At 37.8% G+C, this 27,528-nt stretch overlaps 1 protein-coding gene across 1 annotated transcript; it reads left to right on the top strand.

The window, feature by feature from the left end:
* Positions 1-5,831: 5,831 nt before the first annotated feature.
* On the top strand, positions 5,832-25,935 carry clcn7 (chloride channel 7). Its single transcript, XM_053514999.1, has 25 exons — positions 5,832-6,035; positions 6,534-6,611; positions 8,715-8,783; positions 8,906-8,971; positions 9,072-9,204; positions 10,406-10,515; positions 11,293-11,373; positions 11,934-11,996; positions 12,281-12,364; positions 12,469-12,562; positions 13,860-13,924; positions 14,249-14,359; positions 15,792-15,846; positions 15,925-15,985; positions 16,077-16,218; positions 16,333-16,426; positions 17,320-17,495; positions 19,819-19,870; positions 19,992-20,119; positions 20,240-20,325; positions 22,403-22,535; positions 22,672-22,731; positions 23,177-23,350; positions 23,432-23,512; positions 24,647-25,935. The coding sequence occupies exons 1-25, from the start codon at positions 5,946-5,948 to the stop codon at positions 24,731-24,733; spliced, it is 2,373 nt and encodes a 790-aa protein (XP_053370974.1). The 5' UTR covers positions 5,832-5,945; the 3' UTR covers positions 24,734-25,935.
* Positions 25,936-27,528: the final 1,593 nt, after the last annotated feature.

Below are 27,528 nucleotides of genomic sequence, written 5' to 3'. Positions count from 1 at the left end.
CTGCGCATCAGACATGAGAGGATCTGTGCTTTATGATGAGTCAGTGTGTACGACTTCTTAATCTTCCTGATTTGTTACTAGGCCCGAGGGGACCCTCATGGAAAACACACACAAATACACACATCTTATATATACTTTTTTATTTATGTTAGTAATGCGTGAATGCCTAAGAAAAAGAAAAAAAATGGAAATGATCACATGACATATTGACATATAAAAAATCTGGGGGATTAATAAATGAGGCAATTAAAAATTTAATATCAGTAAAAAATAAATCAATAAATGCATCGTAAAAAACAAAATAAAAATGCTTTATTAAAAAAAAAATTATATCTCTCATAATTAAAAAAAAACATCATAATGAAAATACAAAAAAAAATGTAAAAAATAAAAATATAACAGACACAAAAGACACATCACATTTGAATATTAATAAAACAAATACTGAATTAATCAAGTAAAAAAATACTACATATAAAAAAAAACCTGGCATTAGGAAGAAAATAAACCATGTGAATGAATCATATTTACAAATACAGTAAATAAAATATATTGGGAAAAATACATGAAAATAACAACACATGCATTGTATGTGAAAAATTAACCAATGTTAAAAAAAAAAAAAGTAATTAATTGTAATTAAACCTATAATTTTTACTTTTCTTTTTCAAGTGATTTTTTTTTTTTTTGGTGAAAGATGGCGTGAGCCGCATTCGCCTTCCAAGCATAGCTTGTGGTTTTTTGTTTTTGTTTGTTTTTTTTAGGTCTGATTTGTCACATAGTCCTCTGAAAACGTGTGTAACTCCATTACAACACAAAAGCCAGCCTTCATGTACTGTAAATTCCCTCACAGTCACATGCTGTTACTGTTCTGTTTTCGGCCCTGGAGCAAGAACTGGAGTACAAAAGTATGTATCACTTCATTCACAGACCCAAATACTTTACTATATAAAACCTGTGAACTGCAAGTAGGTGCCCGAGGATTTCATTATAGCAAAAGCAGGAACTTGGTGACTCCAGAGTGGTACAGAAGGAGTAGGAACTTGCTTGCTTTCAGGATGTCAGGAGTAGAAACTTGTGGCCTACAAGTGGTCTACAAGCTTCATGATAGCAGAAATAGGAACTTTTAGATTTCCGATCGACAGACGAGGAAGTTGTGGGTTTCAGAATGACAGAAATATGAAATTGTGAGCTTTAGCATGGCAGGAGTAGGACCTTGATGTGGCCTTCATGATAGCAAGAGTAAGTGATTGTGGGCCTCAGGATGGCAGAAGATGGAGTTTATTTGCTTTGCGATGCTAGGAATACGAGCTTGTGAACCACAGGGGAAAAGAAGAAGAAAAAGAAGAAGAAATAGGAACATGAAAATTTCAGGATGGCAGGAGCCGGAACTTGTGGGTTTCAGAATGGCATGAATAAGGGTAGAAATTTGAGGGCTAAAGTAGAACTTATCTGAGGTTTCAGGAAGTCTGTATTGTAGATATTTAATTGTTTATTATTTAGTGAAATAGTTCTGTTTATAACTATCACACCATACAAATACAATTGGCTTTCACTAATTGTCTATACCGCCTTATTCTGTATTCAGGGTCACGGGGGGCCTGGAGCCTATCCCAGGAGGCCCAGGGTACGAGGCGGAGCGCCAATTAGCCTAACCTGCATATCTTTGGACTGTGGGAGGAATCCAGAGTACATGGGTGAAACCCACCAAGCACGGAGGGAATATGCAAAACTCATGCACACAGAGACAGGAATCGAGTCTGGCTGGGAATCGAACCCAGACCCTGGAGGTGCAAGGCGACAGTGCTAACCGCTACACTATTTCTGACCGTGCCACCCATATTGCGTTCACTTTCATCCAAAATAATTAGAGGTCGGTGTCTCTGACAGTCCCGGGATTTGAACTCATGACCTTCTGGGCACAAGCACAGGACTTGACTCATACATCCGAGCGAAACTCCAGTTCCAGAATCAATAAACTCTTATTCTTTTCCAATAAGGACAAACAATTCTTCTGTGCATGCTGTTCTGAGAGTGTGGAATGTGAACGTGCTGATGGCTCCCGAGGCGACACCACTCACATTTTCACACTTCAGGTCTGCCCTGTTTCTGTCCCTTATCACTACATGTAGCCTGTGTACACGGTCAGGCAAGGAATGAATATGGCATGTGTAGCTGCCATGAGTTGTGCAGAAGGCCTTTGCAGAACACCAATCAGACTCCAGAATCCAGTGGGCTACACTGTAATCTATTGTGAAGTGCACCAGATAAGGTTTTCCTCTGCGTTTCTGACATTTTTCTAATCATTTTTCTTTTATCCATTCAAAATGTAAGCTAGCATTTCAGTGTATGCGGAGATGTTTGGGAGGGGTTAGGGGTGTGTTGCGGAGAGTCAATCAGTTTATAGTATCACCACAAGACCTGCCCAATGCAAGACATCATCATCGTCAAGTGCATTCAAGTCAATTTTTTTCGGCAGGTCACTGAAAGTGATAAACTAACAAAAAAACCTGGTGATTCCAGACCAAGGAGACGCCTGTGACTGAGACCGAGGAGGCTGGATGAGCAGGTTTCTACTGTAAAACAAACACATATATTTTGGCACATGTTTGGTTTTGTTTTTTCCCCCGATGACAGAAGAGTCATAAGAAGTTGCATCTTTTACTTAGTAAGACGTGATCATACAACCTGTAATGTGCCTGTAATCCTCTTAGGCTCATATGTTTTAATAAAAACTGGTTGCCTTGACATTCATTTTAAACAGGTGTTGTCGAGGGCGTGGCAACATTTGTGCATAAGTAGATCACATGACTATAATGTTCTGGTAGGTAATTTTCCATCTTATATATCACTTTTTTTTCATGCCTTAATGAGGCCCTGTTTGGTCGGGATGAGTTTCACACCACGACTACACCACTGGCTTATGTCATAGTTACAAGAATATCTTTTTTAGGATTTTAGCGCAGTCTGAATCCGTCGCATAGTTTGTTCTTCATGACCTGTGTGTGTGTAAGTGAGGTTTTGTGCGTGTGTGTGTGTGTGTGTGTGTGTGCACATGCTATAAAATGAGCAAGAGCATTAACCACAGGTATCGAGTGTCCTGATCGTATTTATATCAGAAAAGATCGTCTTACATCATGTGCAGAACAAAACAAAAAAAATCTTCAGATCAGATGCTTAGGTCACATGACCCTGAAACTGATCTTGGTGAAACCTGTGCTAGCTATGAACTTACTGAAAACCCTTAAAGTCACGTCTCCAACCTATCCTTTAAAACGTGTTTCTTATTGCTTTAGTTTTGGCGGGAGTAAAGGAAAAAGTGAGTGTTTCCAGGAATGTATTTATACATTTTTTTACCGACAAATCAGTTTAGACTGGATGTGATATAACCTAGGACGTTTACTGTTCATGTTACTCAGTGTGAAGCTAAAAACTTCACAGAAATCTTAGGAACGCTTTAGTCATTATAACATTTCTATACTTCCTCTTTTGAATTTTTTCCAGTCTGAATAAATCTCTGCAGTATTCATGTTTAACATGTTTATTTATTTTTTATTTACATTTTCAACAGTTGCAAAAGACCAACGTCACATAAATTTAAAGTCACATAAACCTTTTTTTTTTCTTTCTCTATTTTTTTTTCTCTTTTCTCTATTAACACCAATAAACAGTGAAAAGATAAAAAAAATACTTGCTTCTAGTAAGGCAGGTACCTTCGCATGATGCTCCTGCAGTTAAAAACGTGTTTTTTTTAACATAAATATCATTAAAAAAAATGCATAATAAATGATATTTAACAGTAACCTGTCGGAGTGCAATGCTTTGAACCCGTGAATCATTGTTTCCATATTCCTAAATAAATGTTGAGCTTGGAGTTAAATCAGATGCTTAGCAGTTGAATGACTGTATGTAAAGCAACACCATTTGTCTAATAACCTTATGAACAGGAAACGAAGCGGGTCCAGAATTCGCCCCTGAGGTGCTACAGATTTAAATCTTAACCTTTAAAGGCAACACCTTAAAATGTGCTAATGAGTGTGTCTCGGGGAATGCGCTGCTGTCAGTGGGACGATTCAAGACCATAACGAATGACATTGCAGCTTCGACAGCATTCCTTCATTCCTTCGTTCCTTCAATCTTCTTTATTACTTTGGTTTGTGCAGACACAAGAATGAGAAAGTGCAGACATTCGACATGTCTTGGCGCTCACAGTTTTCAGTAAACACAACTATACATTACTTTCTCAGAAGGAGGACATGGACAGATACAGATGCAGCCACCGTTTCATCGAAATAACCGTTAACAAATCTGTGGTGTATTGTTGTACGTTTTAATGCCGTTGGATTGCGCAATTAGGGAACATGACACCCTTTGTCATGATGTCATAGGAAGATAATCCACACAAGGTTGGTGTGATGAAGCGAGATGCAGCACGTGTATATGTACTTATTTTTATTCATTACAGCAATTTATACTGCTATACATAGCTGCTATATATATATATATATATATATATATATATATATATATATATATATATCACTGCTGTGTTGAGCAGAAGAATCACAAATCACTGTGTTTTACACCGATGCCCCAGGACTGGAGTTAAAAAGCCCTGATATATATTTATCCTGTATATTTCTTTCTTTTTCTCTTAACAAGAAGTTGCCCCTAGGTATGAATAGGTGCATTTATTTGTGTGTGAATAGTGTCCTGCTTGGGAATCCATGGCAGTGGAGTTCAGTATACGTACATCACACCCAGTGTTCCCAGGATAAACCACTGATTTAAAATGAATAAATAGGTGATGAATTAACACCATCCAACATTCTTCAATCAAATCAGACAAGATAAATTAGGTGTATGCAGTGTCGTAAAAAAGTGTTTTTCTCCTATTTTCCTGATTTTATGTGTGTGTGTGTGTGTGTGTGTGTGTGCCTTGCAATGTATTGGCACCCCGTCCAGGGTGTACCCCGCCTCATGACTTGCTGGGACAGGCTCCAGGCCCCCCTGTAACCCTGCATACAAGATAAAGCATTATGGAACGTGAATGCTTTTATATGCAGAAATTATAATTTATCAGAATTAGAATCAGAAAGAGTTTTACTGCCAAGTACACTTGCACGTACAAGGAATTTGTTTTAGGGACAGAGCTTCCAGAACAAAACAAATGACAAGACGAAACAGCACGACACACGAAAAAAAATTAAAAGTTTAGAACAATGGGGTAGGATGGGTTTTGTGTGTGTGTGTGTGTGTGTGTGTGTGTGTGTGTGTGTGTTTCTTTTATATAAAAATTAATAGGCTATCAAATAGAGTAGGGTGTGAGATACTTTCAAATAAGTATATTTATTATTTGTAAATAAGTATATTTATATATATACACACACACAAAGCACCGAACAGTCAGGCACAATATATAAATATACTTATTTACAAATGTTTTTTTCCCAGGCAATTTACCTCATGAACAGCTAAACATTCTTCTCACTGTCATTAAATATATGTACAATATTGTGTGCAATACCATAGATATTTATGTAATAATATATATACACACACACAGAGCACATTTCTCTCTCTCTCTCAAAAACATGTATATATATATCAAATATATATATATATATATATATATATATATATATATATATATATATATATACATGTTTTTGAGAGAGAGAGAGAAATGGCTGATATTATACAGAACTTTTCATCATGTTTCATCACGTCAGTATTCGCAACTACATTTTAGAACTACATTTCCCATGACACTCACTTCCGTGTTTCTTCTTCGTGGACTGTCTCGCGCTCCGTCACGAGACCGCGTATGATAGTCAGTCATGGGGGAAGTGGCGTTTCTGCAGGTTCCTCAGCCTTAGCTGGGCAATTTTAACAATTATACAATTAAAAATATATATATCGTAATTAAAAAGCACACCACCGACATGGCCAACAACATAGCGAAGAAGGTGTCGTGGTCCGGAGAGGGGACTCCGCTTCTGAACGGGGCTGAGGAGAGCAGATACAGCGGGCAGGTTAGCACAACAACAACAACAACATCATACTGTACACTCACTAACTACATAACTCACTAACTCACTCACTCACTCACTTACAGGTCATGTATATAGAAAAAGCTGTGTTTCAGACTGAGAGTATCTTCGTGGGGAGAGAGACAGTGTGTGTGGATTTGTTTTTGTTTGTTTGTTTGTTTGTTTGTTTGCATGTGATTTATCTTTCTGGCAGGGATAGAGACAGGCATGCGAGACTTCCCAGGGTTTTTTTCATTTGAAGCTTTAAAATATCCTAAATGACACTTTCATTTTGTAAGTTTTCAAAATGGAGGTAAATTTATCATATTTTGCAATCTAGGAAAGGCACACATCCCTGCTTCCTGTTTGGACTCTTTCGTAAAAAAGATTTTTTTTTTTTTAAAGAAGTGGATAGTCCTAGTATTATGCGACGTTGGGTCATGATGAAAATGATAGGAGAATTGCCTCTGTCTTTGACATGGTGTGTGTGTGTTTTAATAGCAATCCGGAGGCAGTATGTTTCACATAGGCCGTATGAGCACTGTGGATCTGGAGGAGGAGGCTATAACGACAGAAGAGGTAAAACTCAGCGTTAGTCCATCAGAGTCTTGTGGGACGAGTAATTAATTTAAAATCTGGAATGATTGACCCCCGTTTAACATCTCACATAAGTAACGGTTCATCCTGTCGTCTAGACTCATGTTCTGTTCTTGAAAGATGTCTTACGTCTGTGCCCTGACAGGACATCCCCACTCTGGTGATGTATCTATCGTTTCTGTGGCAGTTGATTGGGGGGTGGGCTGAGAAATGCAAAACAAAAGAACAAAACCGCAAATGAAATTACAAAGAAAGAAAAACTGGAAACAAAGTACAAAGATAAACAAGAAGTACTGCAGCTTACAGCATTTGAATGTCTTTGAGGCTGCAGTTTTTCTTGTATTTCTTGAGTGGCGGATGTCTCGTCCATTAAGTATTAAGAATTTAATTCGCAAACTATACCTACCTTTTTCAGTTTGTCTTAATTGTTGTTGTTTCTGGTTTTGTTATTTTGCTTTCTGATTTTTTTAATATTGTTTTGCACCCCACGGTGGCCGAGACCAGAGAGAAGAGGGCTGAGTAGTAGGTGTAGTGACTTTATGTAGGTGACTTTCCATAGGCTCGTTCAGCTAAATTAAGACTGATGAAGAATTCCATCTTTATATGCAGTCAGGGGTCAATAAGAGTCAGTCACATTATATTACCTACCACTCAGGCATGTCTCTCCATGACACTGGCGCTCAAACTCCAGTAACGCCTCGGTGTCTACGGTAACATCCTGTTTAAAGTAAAGTAGGCAGCGGTGGGTGAAAATACTCTGCATCGACACCAGCGATCAGATCACAGCGCTCAGTTCGTTTAATAAGCTGCACACGGCTTGTTTAAAAGTTTCTGAAATGCAGTTTAGTTCTGGGTCACAGTCCAGGCTGTAATCTGCATTGAACAAACAGTCAGACGCTCATAAAGAGTCTTTGTCTAAATATTTCTTGCTAACACTAAAGCACTTCAGCTCTGGAAGGAAAATCTGATTCAGCGTTCCTGTTTTAGAAATGGTTCCTTTACTAAATAAAGACAGACTGTCTTATTCTTATTACGTCTGATGCCTTTTTTTTTGGGAGGCATGAGTGTCAGTTAGTCAGCTTTAGAATTATTGGCACCCATGTTTAACCATATTTCTCAACCATGTTGTGTTTCATGGACAAAATGTATTTTTGGTGACTCATACGCAGCCCTGAAATCCGAATTAAAATCTCGACATGGATCATCGAGTCTCTCCAGTGTTTCTCTTCCAGGAATTTTCACCAAATGGAGAAATTAAAATTATACAGTTCTGAAGGGTGTCAATAGTTATGCAACAAATATTTGATCAGAGAGTATTGTGCTTCTTAAAATAGTGTTGAATTAAAATAAAACCATGGTGTTCTCCCTTATATATGAACTCACAATGGCAACCCCAGAATTATTGGCACCCATCATGAAAATAAGCAAAACAGTACAAAATATGCAACATGTGGGGTGCCATTATTTTGCTTCATTTTTTTTTTCATGGGACAGGTAAGATCTCCTTGAAGGAATACTACATTTATAATAGCAATTATATAATATGTGTAAACACAAAATATCTTATTAAAGATATTGTAAAAGATCAAATAGAAAATAACTATTACAACCATGAAGGGTGCCAATAATTTTGAAACAAGAACTTGTACAAAAAGAAAAATAACACCCCATCAAAGAATATTGCATTTGAAGTCCATACAGCCCTTCTATTTGTTTAAACCCTCACTTTCATACAGTGTCCATAATGTCAATAAGTACGTAATTATTGGCACCTTCCTTTTAACAAAAAGGAGTAACGCATAAGCAGTGGGGGCACCAATAGTTTTGCATCATGTGTCACATGTTGACAGAACACAAATGCACTTTTTGAAATTATGTCACGCTAAAATAACACTATATAAAGTTTCCCTATATTTGAACTCTAGACATCAATTAAGCATAGTTAGTTCCAAAATTATTGGCACCCCTATGAAAATGAGCACTATAAAGGGTGCCAATAATTTTCCGTATAATTGTATGCAGTACTGGTTAATGAATACAAACTGTCTGTGCTTCTACATTCTAATAGTTTTTGTATTTTCTCAGCCTGATGCTGTGAGGCATCAACCTAGAGAGATTCCGCACAACGAGAAGTTGCTCTCGCTCAAATATGAGGTAATTAATATAAAATGAGTAATTAATATTAAAGACACCAGGCTGTGGAGTCCAGACCTGGTTTGGAATGGCGGTTTCAGTATGGCTGTAGAGTTTATCTTTATTTCTTCTGTTTGTTTCAGAGTCTGGATTATGACAACAGCGAGAATCAGTTGTTTCTGGAAGAGGAAAGGCGCATGAGTCACATGGTCAGTGACAAACCAGCGCAACACAAATGACCAACGTGACATTATTTCATTTGTGTATAATGGATTCTCATGACCTGTATGTGTGTGTTTGTGTGTTCAGGGCTTCAGGTGTCTGGAGATCAGTCGCTGGTTCATTTGTGGGCTGATCGGCTTTCTGACAGGACTCATCGCCTGCCTCATCGATATCATGGTGGAGAAACTGGCTGGAGTAAAGTACGATGTGGTCAAGGAGTGTATCCTTACTCCAACTGGTGGTGCATCCAGATATTATTATTATTATTAACACCACAACATAATACACACTTAATCAAGGCACAACGATAAATGGTCGTTTAAATGCTAAAATGTAAACAATAAACTTGGATAGATTGTTTCATTAGTACCAATTCTGAGTTAAAGAGGCGATATTTTACCTTTCCCTAAATGGTAAAGTAATCCATAACGTAAGGTTTTATTATATCCATTACTATTAAAAAGGCTAAAATGTAGTGGATTAAGTAAATTTGAGGACGAGAGCAAATTTCAGGATGTTAGAAGGGACGTCAGGAACATTTAAAAGGGAAACTTTATTTGGGCGGGGTGCCATGTGTCCTGATGTAATAAAAAATATCTTACTGTGAGTTGCTTAAAAAAGTATATTTCTATTAGAGGGGTCACTACAAATTCCAAACTGCCTCTCTAATGTGATATTGTTTAAAAAAAATTAACATACTTGTCTATCTATCTATCAGTCCATATCTATCTATCTATCTATCTATCTATTAGAGATGAGAATCACTAGGGACCTCTCGATACAATATTATCACGATACCAAAGTGACAATACTACTTGTGTTTGCGATTTTGTAAGTACCAAATTTTTTCCAAAATATCCTAATTTGATATTAAAACTTGTCACATTTCAAAACAAATTTGGCAAAAAATTTGCTCCTACTGCCGAAGTATCAATAGTTTAGTGCACGTTACCCATAGGATTTTGGAGGAACTGCAACATTTTATTTCCTATATAAATAATTTAAAAAAAATCTATTTTGGAGTCAGTGTGGTGATAGATAAATTGCCACACAAAAGAATGTTCTGTCCGTCCGTCCGTCCGTCCAGTCATTCATTCTTGAAATCACCTTAAATTTCATTGTGTTTAATATTCTTATTATAGATTGCCTTACATTTATACAACATTGAAATAAATGTCTATTTGTACATTTATGTAAACAAATAAATTAAGCAAAATGAAATCAGAATCATGCTTATTTGTTTAGCTGAACTTTAAATCTTCTAGTTATAACATTCTATGTACTTTATATCTACTTTAATTAATATTTACTAGCCTCTGCTTCTGCTGTAATTTAAAATAAAGTCTGTGAGTCACCTTTCAGGATACCCTTATTTCATTAATTTAATAATTAATTAATGAGGTCTTTAACTAGACATGCAGACATAGAGAAGTTCACCACAGACGGAGGTCTGTCCGTCTCTCTCATCCTGTGGGCGGTCATGAACTCGGCTTTTGTCATGGTCGGCTCCATCCTCGTCGCGTACGTTGAGGTTTGTGTTTATCTCTGATTCAGTTTACGTACAGTATGATCTCTGGGTCATCAGAATAATTCAACTGACTTTTCTTGTGGCTCTTTTGTGCAAAACAAAATCCAGTTGTTTCAAACTGCTTAATTTCTTAGAAAAGTGTTGATCAGCATTATACATGAGAACATTTATCTTTGTTCTTGGTGGTTAATGAGCGATCAGAGTACAGTGTAATTAAATGAAATTTAAGTTAAATAACAATATCATGTTTTATTTATTATTCACTTGCTGATAAACATGAAAGTTTGTGTTTTTACTGTATAACCTGCTTAAGGGGAAGTTCTTTCTTTCATTCCTTCTTTCTTTTTTTGTTTCTATATTTATTTCTTTATTTGTCGTTCAAATGTGATCTATTCAGATGCATTTAAACATTTATTCACCCTCAGGACAAAAAGGTTGAGGATCATGACCTATTGTATACAAAGACATTTAGTGTGGTTTGTTCCACTGAAGTTTCTTTATCATCGTTGTATCCAGCAGAAAGGCTTTAATAATTTATAGCAAGGTGAAAAAAAGCAACATGATATTGCAAATGATATTTAAATATTCTTCATAACAGCTTTATATCCTCTGAATGTACTTTAAGCTCATCTTAAATCTGATGCTGGAATATCTTTAGTTTTTAGTCTCTTCTTGTTTTGCTTGTAGATGACAGTATGTTTGTATTTCATTGTGTGTGTGTGTGTGTGTGTGTGTGTGTGTGTGTGTGTGTGTGTGTGACGTGCCCGTGTGTATTTATAGCCCATCGCTGCGGGGAGCGGGATTCCACAGATCAAGTGTTACCTAAACGGAGTGAAGATCCCTCGAGTCGTCCGGCTCAAGGTGATGAATTATCTGTAGTTTGGTTTTAATCCAGAATTATTGGCACCTCTTAAAAAAATTCCAGTTTAAATTGTGTAGCCCATTTATTTTTCCCCCCTCGATTTTTCCCCCGTCACTGAGGATCAATAATTGACTATGATTTAAATGACAATAATTTTGCCAATTTATATTAATTAATAATACAAAAGGTGGGAGGTATGAGGAATATTTTGTGTGTTTCTGTCTATATTATCCATGTTATATGTCTATGGTGGGTGCCATTATTTTGGCATTACCATGATGAAGGATGTGTGTGTCTATATATCTATCTCTATATATAAAATATTTATATGAGGTGTGTGTGTATATATATATATATATATATATATATATATTTTTTTTTTTTTTCCCAATGTTTTGGGGGTGTCAATAATTTTGCCTCACAGGTTTTAAGTGAAGTTATTACTGCTAAAAACGTCTTATAAGAACTTCTAAATGAAATGAGGAAGTGAAAAATACACTACACGTATTATATTACTGTGTGTGTGTGTGTGTGTGTGTGTGTGTGTGTGTGTGTGCAGACTCTGTTGGTGAAAGTGTGTGGTGTGATCTGCTCAGTGGCTGGAGGACTCGCTGTGGGAAAGGTGAGAAAAATCAGCTGCAAAGGAACTCCTTTATATTTAATGTGAAGTAAACATCATTATACGCCTGTCATGATTTTATCCAGTGTGTATTCATGCTACGATGTCATCAAAACATTATCTCAGGCCGTGCCTGCTAGCTCGGTCTCATGATCCTGATCACGAGTCTCTCCTATGTCCTACCCGCTGGACCGTGCCCTTTCACTTACCGCATTAAAGACTGGGAAAAACAGCTGCGTGGGAATCGCCTGAAACGTAATAATCCTGTGTTTGTTTATTCCCACCAGGAAGGGCCGATGATTCACTCGGGAGCCGTCGTGGCAGCCGGGGTGTCCCAGGGCAGGAGCACGTCTCTCAAGAAAGACTTCAAGGTAAAAATGTAACGCGTAATCCCTGGGTTTCAGGTTCATGTATAATAATATTCAGGCGTCACAACATCCTGCTTAAGATAATGTAATCTTCCGAATGTGTGCAGATCTTCGAGTATTTCCGCAGGGACACGGAGAAAAGGGATTTCGTCTCTGCCGGAGCAGCTGCTGGAGTTTCTGCTGCCTTCGGAGCTCCTGTTGGTGAGATGCCGTCACCTGCACACTGGCCTTGTGTAGAAAATCCAGAATCAAATTTTTTTTTTTTTAAGAAATTTTAAAATGTATATGTTTGCATTTGATAAGTGGTCAAATGTTTCTATTCTCTATATTCCTGTAGGTGGTGCACTTTAAACCATTCACACAGCACAGGACACAGTGTGATAGGAAGCAAATTATTGGCCAATTTAGTTTATCAGTTCTGAAAAAATTTATAAAAAATCTGAAAAAAAGTGTGTGTGTATGTATATATACTATATAACATTTATTAATACTTTATATACTGCAAATAATTTTTACGTTTCCACTACACATGACCAAAATAATTGTTTTAGATTTAAAGAGCCTTAGATTTAAACAATTCTGTACCGAGCAGAACAGAAATGAATTTTATGGCATGACATTATCAAAAATCAAGCGTGTTAAAAGCCTCCAATCTGCCTTTTTCTCCAAACTCAAATTAATCAAAGAATTATTCTTAAACCCCCTTATTACACATGCTCACACAAGTCCTAAAACAAAGTCCTCGCTCACCGCCAAGCCATGAGCCGCGAGACTTTCTCAAGTTTCTTTATAATCCTACAGGTGTTACACTCTAAACTATTTACACATTTTCATCCTGTGTGGTCGGAGTGAACTATTTGCTAAGTTTGTTTAGACATAGTTATATAGATACACGCTGCTCAGTTTAATGTTTAACTCTTGTATTTGAAGTTAGTTTGTATTGTTTAATACAAAAGTTGTGTTATAAGCAATGGGCTACATTTAATTACTTTAAATTTTAAATTAAACTTTTTAAAACAGCTTGTAAAGTTTGATTTAAAACGCTCTTTCACGTGTCATTTTGTTACTTCTGGCTGTAAATTTTTTCCATGGTATTTTGTGGCCGGGAACAAGGAAATCTGTTGAACTTTTATACACCTGGTATGGATTGTTTGTTCAGTTTGATAAACAGAAAGTTTACACACGGTGGACAAATGAGGCTGTTTGTTTATGAGGTACAGGATGTTTAGGATTATTTACATTGTCCTAAATGCAGTCTATGATATTTATTTTTAGATCATTTTGTCCTCTTGGAAACGTGGGAACGGGACAGATAGATTACAGGTTTTTGACCTCTATAACTAAACTAATTTACAGACTAATTATCAGAGTATATCTGCATCACTCCATAGACGTACACTGGCTCACGGCAGAATCTGGAGCGTTCGATACGGGTGCATCGTTACATGTGATATCACTGCTGACGTTGATGTTTTGTCCTCTGTTTTCTTCTGTACAGGTGGAGTTTTGTTCAGTTTAGAGGAAGGGGCGTCCTTTTGGAATCAGATGCTGACCTGGAGGATTGTGAGTGAATTTTAGGCACCGGTTATACGAGACAAAATGTTTGTCATCTTTAGTTGTAGATATAAGGATATCTACCACTAAGGCACAAAAGATATGGCATTTCCATCAATCTGATTTCTGTCGACTCATTAAGCAGACTGTGGTTAATTAATATCTTATCAAGATTAGGTGCAGACACAAGACATGAGAGTTTTAACGTGCTGGAAGTTTTAACATGACTTGCACAGAAAAATACTGAAAGTGTCAGAGTTTCAGTATTGCCAGTAAACCTTTTTTCACGTTATTATTATTATTATTTATTTTTCCTTTTATGTTTTAACTTAGTTTTTTGCGTCGATGATCTCAACCTTCACTTTGAACTTCTTTATGAGTGTCTACAATGGGAACATGGGCGAGCTCTCCAACCCTGGTCTCATTAACTTCGGCAGGTTTGAAGTAAGTTCTCAAGTAACTCTCTGTCTCTGTCCCGCTATGTCTCTGTCTCACAGGTTCAACTCAAATATTTTTCAAATAACTCGCATTACTATAAAAACTCTCATCTTTAATAATTCTCTGAACGGCTTATACAGATCATTCAGAAAAAGATTGTTTGAATACATTTTTTCTCATTAATCTAGTGTACATTCAGCACTCCATAATGACAAAGCGAAAACTGAATTTTAAAAATGTCTGTACGTTATTAAAAAGGAAAACTTCTTTTGTCTCAGCAGTGACCTCACACTGATAATAATCGGCTTATCCCACCGGCTGATCATCTGTCATCATCTGTAACCGGTTCTCACTGGTCCATGACTTAAGATGTTTTTATTTATGATTCAAGCAATTGGCATTCTTCCGAAAGTTGAGTCACAAAAAATGAAAGTCTTATAGGTATCCAGGAGAACTATTTTTTTTTTTTTTTTCACTTTTCAAATTTTTTACTTTTTTTTGGTTCCAGATTGTTATCAGCATGTTAGACGAGGTTTGAAAGACATTTCTCCAAGTTATTTAGGGCATGTGCCATATATATGGATGAGGGCAGCCTCGCCACTTTTACCTTTATCTCTACAGGGACCAACATCTGGGTAGAAGAACAGTGTATTTTAATAATGCAAACAATGCTTTAAACTCTTTCACAAATAAGATTAAGGTCTTTATTTTTTTCCCCGTCTTAAAAGATTTTGTTGAACTTAGGTCAAGGTTGTTAAGAGAAAAAAGGAATGTATGGAATTTACTTACAGATTGACACATACAGTACATGGTTCTCAAAATTTACATTACGTGTGTAAGAATGAATGTTAAAATGAAGAGAAAAAATAAGGCAGTCACAATAGCGAATAAAGTGTTTTGTATGAACAATAAAATAATTGAACAGAGACAAGGCTGATCCTCCGTACACGCCCATCTTTGACAGGTGCTAATGAATATTATTGCGTTTGCAAATGAAACAGTCACATGACAAGGCGTCAAAACAAACAAGGAATGGGAAAACCCAAACAAGTGAAGATTTTTCTTTTGGCGGATTTGGTAAAATCTTGTGTCTTATTTTGCAAGTCGGCTCTGTGACCGCCATGATGGTTGTTTTGAAGAAAATTATAATGAGGTCGCAGGTCACATGATCTCAGTGCCACAGAAGGGAGCTTGTACCTAATTAGCATACTGAAAGTACAGACTGCACAAAACTAAATTAAAACAATTATTTTTTACATATACATGTGCAAGGCCAAGACAGTAACAGTATCACTTGTCACTTTTTTTGAATATTTGTCTTATTTATTGTATTTGACTTGTATAGTTTGAACCAATATTTAATGAGTGAGAGATGTGTCTGATGCCCATTTTAAGTCAAACTGCTGGTTATCAATGTTTTTTTTTTTTTGTTTTGTAGAGTGTGCAGTATTATATTTATGAGATTCCACTCTTCATCATCATGGGAGCCATCGGTAAGCCCAAGCTCTCCGAATGTATATCAGAAAACAGCATGAACACCAACAAATTAAATTTTTTCCCTTTCTCCTCAGGTGGCTTTCTTGGAGCGCTATTTAACGCCATCAATTACTGGCTGACGATATTCCGAATCAGGTAAAGCTTCAGGTAAAGGCGTCACAATCTAGAGACGTCAGAATTCATTTAGGTGTCGAGTTATAAGCCGTAACCCAACTGCGTTTCTCAGGTACGTGCACCGGCGGTGCCTGCAGGTGATGGAAGCCATGCTGGTGGCTGCCGTTTCGGCCACCGTGTCCTTCACCATGATTTATTTCTCCACCGACTGCCAGCCGCTGAAGTCTGATTCAATGGAGGAGTATCCTCTACAGGTGGATATTTTACTTCAAAAGAGTCATGCAAATTCTACTTTAATGTAAAGGCTAACATCTAGCTAAACTCCAGAGCGCGCTTTTCACAGCTAAGAGAATGTCTGTGCTGTTTAGCTCTTCTGTGCTGATGGAGAATATAACGCGATGGCCACAGCGTTCTTCAACACGCCCGAGAGGAGTGTGAGGAGTCTGTTTCATAGTCCAACAGGTAAGTGTGTGTGTGTGTGTGTGTATGTGTGTGTGTGTGCTATAACGGCGAGACAGGAGCGCTTCTATCTCAAGCATTTCAAGACGTATCTTTACCTCTGACCTTGAAAACTTAAAAAAGAAGAATAAATCTTCTTCTATTACATATAATAAAACTGTAAAGTGGGCGTGTCTGTGCATTGAAGATATTTGCCCAAAAATTTTTTGCAAGGACGCGTGCAAGATGAGTAAAAGAACACATCAAGATGGTTTTGGGAATTTTTGTTTGTATGTTTGTGCAGTCATCACATAAAAGCAACTGAATGAGTTTGAATGTGTTTTTCCCTGGTGTATTTGGTCGAGCTTGTGGTAACATATTAGCTTTGTTTCAGCGCAGTCGGCCCACGGGAACAGAAGATATGCTAATTTCAATTTTAAATTGAAAATCATGAAAAAATTAACCTCAGGAAAAAAAATCAGTAGTTCATCTTTAATTCCAACAGATGGCGCTGTACATTTTTTAATACGCGCGTATGAGTGTGCATTAAAAAAATGACGTAATAATAAACGCGATCTCAGACCTCAGTTCCTCGCACTTCACGGTAACACGTAAAAATTTTAATTCAATTCAAAATCCAACAGATGGCGCTTTACTTATTTATTTTTATTTTTTATTTTTTTAAACGCACTTATTTATGAGTGTGCAGTTAAATTCCACGTGAGCGAAGTCACAAGTACGTCTAGTATTAAATAAATCTTTTTATTCATGTGACTTCAGGTTTATTGATGTCAGGTGACATGATTTACGCTGTAATGTTGTCATAAATCTGCTTCTCTTTCACTCTGTCACAAATTGTAAGTAAAACATTTATTTATTTGTTTTTTTGTGTTTTTTCCCCCCCCTCCTCTTCTCAGGCACTTATAACCCACAGACTCTGGGACTCTTCACCCTGACGTATTTCTTCCTGGCGTGCTGGACTTACGGCCTGACCGTGTCCGCGGGGGTGTTCATCCCATCGCTGCTCATAGGGGCGGCGTGGGGGCGACTCTTCGGCATCCTGCTCCCCTACGCGTTCCCCAGTAAAACTTCAGTGAGTTTAAGTACTGAATAAAAAGTCAGTTTATTTGAATTTGAACTTTTTAATGATGAAATATGGAAATCTTGAGTTAGGAAGTATAATTAATTAAAATTGTGAATGGTTCCAAAAGAAAATGTTAGTTTAATGTTCACTCTTTAGTGTCAGCGTATCATAACAGGATGAAGGAGGTTGGTGGTTTCTTGGGAGCATGACAAACCGTCTCTTTTTCCTCCCAAGAATAAGTGAACTAAACAAGATAAGGTAGTCTGTGGAATGAATATCCTTCCAGACAAAGTGTTGTTTTCTTCATTATATCACTCAAGAAGGAAGGCCACCTCTTCTTTACATCTCTAAATCTCTACAAATTTCCCTTTCCTCATCAGTCTTCCTCAGTGCCTTTTCTTCAAAGTCCACCTTTCACAATCATATCACTTTGATACTCATCCCATGACTACAAGTTCCATAAGCTTCAGTAAACCTTCAATCTCTGTTTGTGTAATTTGCGTAATCTGTAATGATTGAGCCGAGGTGCAGGAAGTTGTTCTAGCCCGACCTGTTCTAACAGTGTTGTTTACATGTGTTTCAAAAGGTGTTTTACTTGACACCGTGTTTTTCATTTCAGTTTGGATTAATTAACAACCCGAACCATTGTGTACAGGCTGTTTCTGATCGTGTTAACAGTTCCTGCAGTTCCTCCTCACTCGGGTGACTTTCACCTATAAAGATTGCTCTTTCACAGCCTTCCAGTGCCTCCCTCATTCCTCTTATTCCTTTTATTTCGAACAGGACACATCGTTGTCTCATTCGTTTCCCAGCTGTACGGTTAATGTCTCCAGGTTTGTCCCCCAACCAAGCCACTCTCACCTTTGCTCTCTTCATAAACTCTAGCATGTCAGGTGGGACTGAGTTGAAAGTCTTTCTTGAAATCCACTGTGTTAATGTTCATGCGCTCAGAAGTCTTAGGTCTTGCTCAGACTCTCAGCCCAAGTAAATAATAAAAATAAATAAACAAAGAAGTACTTAACTTTTTGAACCACATCAAGTGGACTGGGAAGTGAATCCATGATGAAAAATTAGTGCAGAGATGCTGGAAATAAAGATGTTGCAATCAATTTTGTAGAAAGTTAAGTAGCTCTGCATTAGGAGGCTGCTGGGATTTTCGTTACTGCGTTTTTTTTGGTGCTAAGTATGTAAAAACTGTCTCTTTGAATTTCCATTTAAGAGTGTCTGGCTTTACAGCAGTATGTAATGTATGAGTGCAGGGAAGGCTAAAGGGAACGTACAGAATCAGGGTGACTTATTAGGAAATAATGCGCTGCCTGCGATCCTCCGGCGTCCTTACCACAGGAACTGAAGCAGGAAGTTTGATTTGTTCAGATAGTCTGAAAAGAGTCAAACTCAATCTGATCAAATAACAGTGTGGACACTCGGACTTAAAGATCAAATTAGCGAAAGACATCGGGTTTGCCTGGAGTCCGAACCCAGCTTGACCATCTTTCAGGTTCCTTTTCTTTGGGATTGGTACGAAGGACCCGACTCAGGCTTCTCTGTTTCATCCACAGTGTCTCCTCCCCCTGCACTGAGGAACTCCACTAATACACCATTTCATCCTGATGACTTCCAGTTAGCTGTTCTCCTTTATTGCATGTCCCACCTCGGATCATGATGGTGCGGATACCCTCGCCACGTTCAGTCTTGGGTTTTGCTCTCTGATCTGTACAGCATTCTGCTGTTTTACCGTTTTCTGTAATACTTTCCCTTGGTGCTGATTTGATGCAGTGTAAATGAGATGATGAGAATGAGAAACTTCCTGCTTAGTGCCGAGATCGTTTGCAGAACCAAAGTGCCTTTATCGCTTTTTATATCCGTGGGTTCGTTGTCTTCGTCGCATCTCGTTTTGCTTCAACACTTTTAGACGTCTCCCCAGAGAGACATTTCTTTCTTTTTCTCGAACATGTACCACCACCTCTCTGACTGTCTGTAATAACACGGTTTTTGTCAGTTTCTGTCTTGTCTGGTGTTCTCTCCTCCTTTTTAACACCCTCCAAATCTTGGAACTTGTTATCGTCACTTGTTCTTCTCTCCAAAGTTTAGATCAGGCTTCTTGTTGTTTTTTCACATGACGTTAAAATGTAAGTACAAACGGGTAAAAAGTTAAACAAGACAAATGGCGCATTCATAAGAGGAATTAAACTAAAAGCGTGACTTTCTCTCTGTCTAATCATTTTTTTTTTTTGCTAAATAGGTTATTTTTCTCTCTGTGTGAGCTCTGTGACTGCACTACTGTAAGATCAGCTGAGATTTGCCGTGTCATTGTAATTTGTTGTTTGTGCAGATCTGGGCAGATCCGGGAAAGTACGCCCTCGTGGGAGCCGCGGCCCAACTCGGTGAGTCAGAGATGCTCTTGTGTGATGTGTGACATGATTTCTGACAGTTTCCTTATGTCTTCAAGCATCACATGAGCAGCGAATGAAATGAATGCTTCTTTTAATGTTGTTTTTTTTTAAGGTGGCATTGTCAGAATGACCCTGAGTCTGACGGTCATCTTGGTGGAAGCTACCGGAAACGTGACCTACGGCCTCCCCATCATGCTGGTGCTGATGACCGCCAAGATCATAGGGGACTATTTCATAGAAGTGTGTATCGCCCTTTGTTCTTCACACACATTTTTGACGATGGTTACAAATCTAAAACATTTCTTTTTTTGTAGTCTTAATGTGTGCGTTTGATTATTATTGTGGTTTTATCGCTCACAGGGGATTTACGATTTACACATCCGACTCCAGAGCGTTCCTTTCCTCCACTCCGAAGCCCCCGCGACTTCTCACTGGCTGACTGCCAGGTACTGTACCTTTATCAACCTCACCAAACCGGGCGGTTGTGACCATCCAACCCAGAAAAACAAGATTGTTTTTATATTTTACTGTAATATAAACACCACCTGATTTCGTCGTGCCACATTAAATTCCGCATTAAGTCGTTTATGTTCACACGTTCATAGATGAATTCACTTCTTGCATTTGAAGTATGCAAGTATACAAGATGCATTCCAGAGATTTTGACATGAATATCTTTGTGCTACTGGGATTGTGTGAAATAAAATAATATTGTGATGTAAATACTTTAAAGCACATTACACACCCTGGACAAAAAAAAAAAAAAAAACTTTAATTCTTTAATTCTTTTTCATTTAACTTTGGTGTCATTTGGACAACCCTGTGTACCGTCACAACATTTGCTTCCTTCTTTAGCTGCGTGAATTGTGGCTGAGAACTTTTAATGATGACTGGAGTGTCAAGTCTTTTTTTCAGCACGTCCCTAAGACTCTCCTGTGTCCAGTTAATGTGTGTAAATAATTCCTTGTGCCTCCAGAGTCACTCTCAGAGTGCTGGAATATGTCCCGTGCCATCAGGGAAGAAAAACACGATCGATGTGATGACCTGGTGATTCAGTACGTTCAGGTCGTCAGCTGACTTCATTTTATTGCCCCATAACGTTACTGAGTCTACAGTAGACCTGAGCGACAGAAGCAACCCCAGATCATAACACTGTCTCCAGGGGCTTGTCAACTTTGCTTACTATAGTCTAATCTTTTACTACACAGATGTCCATATTCTATATCCAGATTGTAAAGTGTACATTTTATACCGTTGGTATTCTATTTTTTTTTCTATTTTATTTTACTTTGTTCTGTTGTTTCTTAATTTTAAACTTTGTACTGTCCACTTGCTGCCGTGGCAAAACAAATTTCCCACTTGTGGGACTAATAAAGGTTTATCTTATCTTGTACAGTGGACACTATGCATGATGGGAGCATCGCTTCATGCGCTTCCCTTCTTACCCTGACACGCCCATCACTCTGGGATAGGGTCACATGACCTTTTCCTATCACTTCCAAGTCTAACTTTTTGTCTCTGAACAGTATTTTTTTTTTTATGAGCACACAGCTGTTTAGTTCTAATCCTGTCAGTTCTCATCACATTCTTTGTGTGTGTGTGTGTGTGTGTGTAAATGCTCTTAATTTCAGTATGAAACAAAGTTCTGATTTCTACTGACCTGTTTTTACCCTGCAACTTCATATATTTTCTTCGTTTACATTTATGGTGGTGGGGCATATTCCAGTGGTGGGGCTTGAACCTGGGACCTTCCAAGCCATAGTCCAGAGCCTTAACCACCGAGCTACACCTGATTTCCTATACATCATTGCTCCCTACACCCAAGTATTCCCTATATGTTAGTTTTCGGTACAGCTCAGTATTCCCTATATGTCAGTGCACCTGAGTATTCCCTACGCATCACTGTTTTGACCCTAAGTGTTCATTACATGTAAGTGTTCCATACGTCAGTATTTCCTTCACCTGATTATTCCCTAAACTGTAGTATTCCCTATACCTGAGTATTCCCTTATACCCCTAACTACTCCATGAGTGTTCCCTATTCTTGAGTATTCTCTGCTTGTCAGTGTTCCCCGCTTGAGTATTCCTTGTACCTGAGTATTCCCTACTTGTGAATATTTCCTTTGCTTGAGTATTTCTAGTTTTTCCTGCTTCCCTGCACGTCAGTATTCCCTACCACTTCGTTTTCCCTACACTGGGGTGTTCCATACTCCGGAGTGTTCCCTACACTCCAGCATACCCTCGTGTATTCCTTAGACGTGATTATTCAGTAGATTTCATTCTTCAAACTTAAGTATTCCGTGTACTTCATTGTACTCTACACTTCCTTGTGAGACGAACATTGTTGTTGTTGGTTTGTTTTCTTTTCATTTCCCTGGGCGTAGTATTGCTTTTGGTATTCAGGTATTGTGGTGCTTTACGTGGTATTGTATCACAGTCACAATAATAATAATGATGATGATGTAAGACAGATATAATAAACAGAGCTGATGACGTTTAAAAAATTTTTTTTCAATCCAATAGAGAAGTCATGAGCTCGCCAGTCACGTGCTTTAACAGAGTGGAGAAGGTGGGGACCATAGTGGACGTCCTCAGCGGCACGTCCACCAATCACAACGGGTTCCCTGTAATCATGCAGCCTGTCTCCGTTGATGAGGTACGAACTGTTTCCCGTATCTCCTCGCTATGGGTTGGATAGACAGACTTGGCAACCTGACTTTGCTCTAGATTTGACCGTTTTAATGTGAAACTGGAACAATGTGAATTTATTTTTTATTTTTTTTTTGTTTCAGCCTGGGAAGCTCTGCGGCCTTATCCTCCGCTCTCAGCTCATCGTCCTGCTCAAACACAAGGTCACCCCTGCTGTTCTGCAAACTCACATGACACTTCAGTGTATACACTCTCAGTGAAATCGCACACGTGATGAATTTAATCATTTAAGCCTGCGATTTGTGTCAGAGCTGCAGTTTGAGAGAATCAACCTTCTGACCTGAATGCAGGCAGCGCTGCAGTGTAAATGGGGCACTCGTACCAAAAATAGGTTCAGAATTAATTTATTTGAGGTCTGGGTATTACGAAACCCTTGTAATGCTCAGTTCCTCTGGCAGGCCTAGAGAGAGTGTGGTGTATAGTACTGATAACAATTTAACAAACTGCTTTTAATATTTTTAAAAAATGGGAAAGAATTTGGTCTTGATCAATAAATCATGGTTACTGATCTTAAGGTTTGAAGAAAGTGTAGCAATACTTAGTGGAACACAAGTGTATGAAACAATCAATGTGTGTGTGTGTGTGTAGGTGTTTGTGGAGCGGGCGCGCTCTCGACTGCAGCATAGACTCCAGCTAAAGGACTTCCGGGATGCGTATCCCCGTTTTCCTCCCATCCAGTCCATCCACGTCTCGCAGGACGAGAGAGAGTGCATGATGGACCTGACAGAGTTCATGAACCCCACCCCGTACACCGTGCCTGAGGTCTGCTCTCTCTTCCTGCTTTCACTATCACCAGTGTAGCTGTTCTTATCCTTCTGATCATTATTATTATTATTATTTTAGGAAACATCTCTCCCTCGAGTGTTTAAGTTATTCCGGGCGTTGGGACTCCGGCACTTGGTGGTGGTCGATGCTGATAACCAGGTAAGAACTGAGAACGCTAGGTTATAAAAATACTGGAAACCATACGTTGTTTTAAATTATAATTGCAAATAGTTCTAATAATGCGCATAAAAGTGTTCACAGACAGAAATTCTGCACATGGTACGACACAAACTGGGCCAGATTCATTGTTGCTTTTTATTCTCAAACATTCAGAGTGCTAAATTTGACAAAGTGTTCCAGCAGATTGAACCCAGCACACGAAAAATACTGTAGTATTTATTGCCGTCAGGCGCATTTATTTGACTCGTCGAAAGTCTTTTGTTGGCTGATTTGATTAATAAATGGGTCAGTTTATTATTATTGTTATTATTATTATTATTATTATTATTATTATGAATCAATTCACTGCTTTTGCAGGAAATAAAAACCCATTGCTTCTTCTAAAGACGAGACTTGAGACCACTTAAATACTCTTGTTTTGTGAGAGTATCACTTTTTTCCTTCCGTTTGAGTTTATAGGCAGTTGCTTTAGTACTGACACCTACTGGACTGGAGAAGGCAATGGACAAAAAACATTAGAACAGGTCTAACTATAATTAGATACTAAGTAAGAAGAAGTTTCTAATACTTTAAACCTGTACAAAATAGAGCTACTTGAGACAAATCAGACAACTAAATTTAGTCCTACTGAATTCGAAAATCACAATGCTCAAAAAAATCTGATTGGATTAAAATGCTTTAATGGCAACTTTTACAGTGTAGGCACTGCAATATGTGACTTTCTATATATGTGACTTTCTATATATTCTATATATATATATATATATTTTTTTTTAAGATATTTGAGCTTTTCTGATTTTTCAGCAAACCAGAAAAATAAATACGACTTGGCAAAAAATAAATAAACAAATAAATACAAAACCTGAAGTGCAATTCAGAGATAAACATTCTCTTCTGGTAGTCTTTTTGTTCACTTTGCGCTGTTTCTGTTCACAACTCTGACCTGTATATTTGCAAACATAATAAGAAACATGAGGGCGGAGCTGTGAAGCTACTGCTAGGGTTAAAAAAGCAACAAAAAACACTGATAAAACACTTTCCTTTTTTTATTATTTAAAAAATAAATGATTTTCGTGTATTTTCCTTACCACGCATTGTGTGTATGTGTTAAAGGTCACGGGTCTGGTGACCAGGAAGGATCTGGCTCGTTATCACATGGGCAAGCACGGCCTGGAGGAGCTGGACCTGGCTCACCCGTGACCTTCACCTTCTCTCTGCCGTTACTGGTGGAAAACCGGCTCCATCACGTTGGTCGGCTGGGTGTCAGTACACACACTCCAAACTCTGTTCCAGACTCGGACCAATCTCCGGTGCGACAATCCAAGGAAGCTCATGATATGATACGTTTCAGGATTTGATGAAGCAGATCTTGGTGTTTTCTTCATCTTTCACGTCATGGCGTGCGTCCGTGATGGATTAAGGGCTCGGGTCGAAATGAGCAAACATGTCTGTCTGTGGGTTTACCAGAAAAGCACAGTTTGTGTTTAGTCGTGTCTTTATTTATTGTATTGATTTCACGTGTTTTTGCTTCAAATCTTGTCAGGCAGGTCGCACACGTCATGGTACCGAACTACGCAGGAAGTCAGATTGTTATATATTTCAGAAAGAGAGAGATGTAGTGAGTGTACTGATGGCAGTGTGCCGCTGTTTAAAGGACGTGTTTTATGTCTTCCCATCCTTTCAATGTGCCTTGTAGGTTGACATGGAATGTCGTTAATAAGGTTTTCAGGTGGCTCTCAGATGGCCTTAAGATTAATTGTCATATCGCTGCTTATTTTTTTTAAAATGAAGCTGTAGATTAGAATGCCAGTTGTTTTGATTGTCCACGTAGTCTCTCTGTACTGTATCCCAAATTCTTTTTGTTCATTCGAAAGCATCACAGGTAAGATATAAATTACAATCAACTCAGCCCGTTCTGTCCCGATCAAAAACCACTTTATGTTCTGCTTAAATAAGGTGCAATGTTAAATATTAATTACACTCGTTCTTAAGTTATTTTGCACACGAATGTTACAGACTAGATTTTAAACTTTTTTCTTTCTTTGAACTTTTGCACTAAAATAAAGAAATGAGCACGAGTGTATCTGACACTTTGACGTGTCATGAAGATTTGGTCTTTGCTATTCAGCAGATTTTCTTCAGTATTAAATTCCAGATATGTCCTTTAAATTATACTTTTTTAATTATTATTATTAGCATTTTCATCTGTTAACATAAATGAGACATAAATACAGCGCACATCATTGTTTTCCATTCTGTAAAACGGACCCACATACAGTTAACACTGTTTTCATCGTACACAGCTTATGTTTTAAACATAACATTTCTTTGGTTTATTGACTGGTTTTACCAATGTATAAATATATTTGTGGACTAATAAATGTTGATAATCGGTTGTGTAATTTCTTTGTCCTTCGTTGTTGTTGTTGTTGTTTTTTTGGTAGCAGTAAATACTCTTAACCTTTGACATGTATTCTGTGAGGGATGTTCAAGCTGAACTGGGACTTGTGATGAAATTTCTTGTGAATGAAAGCGTGAAAAAAAAAAACACTTACAGGAGGCTTCAAGCGCAGTGCGGTCATAAGACTTTTAGACGCAGTAAAACACTTGAGGTGCAAACGGTTTTAAGGCGGCCGTACATTCGATAAAGACGATTTCGTCTGTAAACATTCAGTGTCTGATCCTTGAAAATCAATGTGTAGCTCGTCTCCAGCTTGTGGAAGAGACGCATCTGTCTGTGGGAACTGGACACACAGTCATTATCAACATTACATTACACCACTTGCACATTACAGGAACACATGTTTGGGTCACCTTGATGGTGTCCAAGCACTACTAAATCACTGGGATAAGTGCATTGGTGTAGCAGGAGATTATATAGAAAAATAAATGGAGTTTTTACTCTCAAAACTGTGTTCTGTTATTACATTATTATTATTATTATTATTATTTAAATGAGACAAGGATTAGACTGAGCTGAAAATAAACAACTTGAAACTTTTGACTTTCTAAAAATATTTCAATCTGCTTTACGTTTTTATCATGTACATACACATGTCGAGATAGGAATAAAAAATGTCTCAAACGATGTACACTCTGTAACCGTGGCAACAGTAAAAGCTCTTCTGCTCATTGCTAATTATCTAGTGTAGTCTTTTTTTTATGATTTATTAACCAAGAATAGATTTGTTTTTGCATGTGTTGGAGTAGAGATATCTTTTTATATCTTTGTGTATCTCTGCTAAAGGTTTATGAGCTGTTACTCATGAATTTTATAATCACTAATACACATGTGACGTTGGTGACACGGTGGCATGGTGGGCCTGTTGCACCTGTTGCATGTCAAGGGTTTTGGTTCGATTCCCACCTCGGGGTCTTTGCGTGTGGAGTTTGCAAGTTCATTGCAATTTCAACTGACTGTTTCTCTTTATTCATAGCTGATAACTTTAAATTTAATCAATGTCCTCAACCAGGAAGAAGTTTAGCAAAAGCAGTATACAACAGTACCTAACAGTCCTCATATGAGGAGGGGACCAGCATATACTGTATACAGACAGTGAAGTTGGGTGAAAATGAAATGTGCTCATCTGGAGACATCCGGGTCTCAAGAGGAAATAGAAATATTTCCTATATTCTATCTTTGCTTTCATGCGTGCACAGATTACATCAGAAAGACATATATAATTAATAGATTTCACAGATTACAAACAGTTTCATTTAAACACAAGACGACACTGAGGATGATACATTTATATGTGTGTGAAATATATTTCTATAATCCATGCACACTGCATTATAGTCCTACATATAGTATCAATACACAGTTATTACAGGTGAAATTAATTTATCAAAATGGGCATTCTGAAACTCTAGCCCTTTGTCAAAATGCTTGATGTGATTTCAAGATTAGATTATTTTTTATTGACAATTTCTCTAGGGAATATGACAGCATTTTACGACGTTTATTAATGTGGCCACTAGATGGCAGCATCACA

This window comes from Clarias gariepinus, chromosome 16 (assembly GCF_024256425.1).
Source record: "Clarias gariepinus isolate MV-2021 ecotype Netherlands chromosome 16, CGAR_prim_01v2, whole genome shotgun sequence".
Classification (NCBI taxonomy): Eukaryota; Metazoa; Chordata; class Actinopteri; order Siluriformes; family Clariidae; genus Clarias; species Clarias gariepinus.
The sequence above is the reverse complement of the archived record's forward strand: the minus strand, read 5'-3'. Positions and strand labels throughout refer to the sequence as shown.

What these genes read in the sequence shown, in the direction of transcription:
- clcn7 (XM_053514999.1), top strand. Translation starts at nt 5,946, where the DNA reads ATGGCCAACAACATAGCGAAGAAGGTGTCGTGGTCCGGAGAGGGGACT. An exon ending in AGAGCAGATACAGCGGGCAG is followed by an intron (nt 6,036 to 6,533) that starts GTTAGCACAACA and finishes GTGTTTTAATAG; the next exon opens with CAATCCGGAGGCAGTATGTT. An exon ending in AGCCTGTCTCCGTTGATGAG is followed by an intron (nt 22,536 to 22,671) that starts GTACGAACTGTT and finishes TTTTTGTTTCAG; the next exon opens with CCTGGGAAGCTCTGCGGCCT.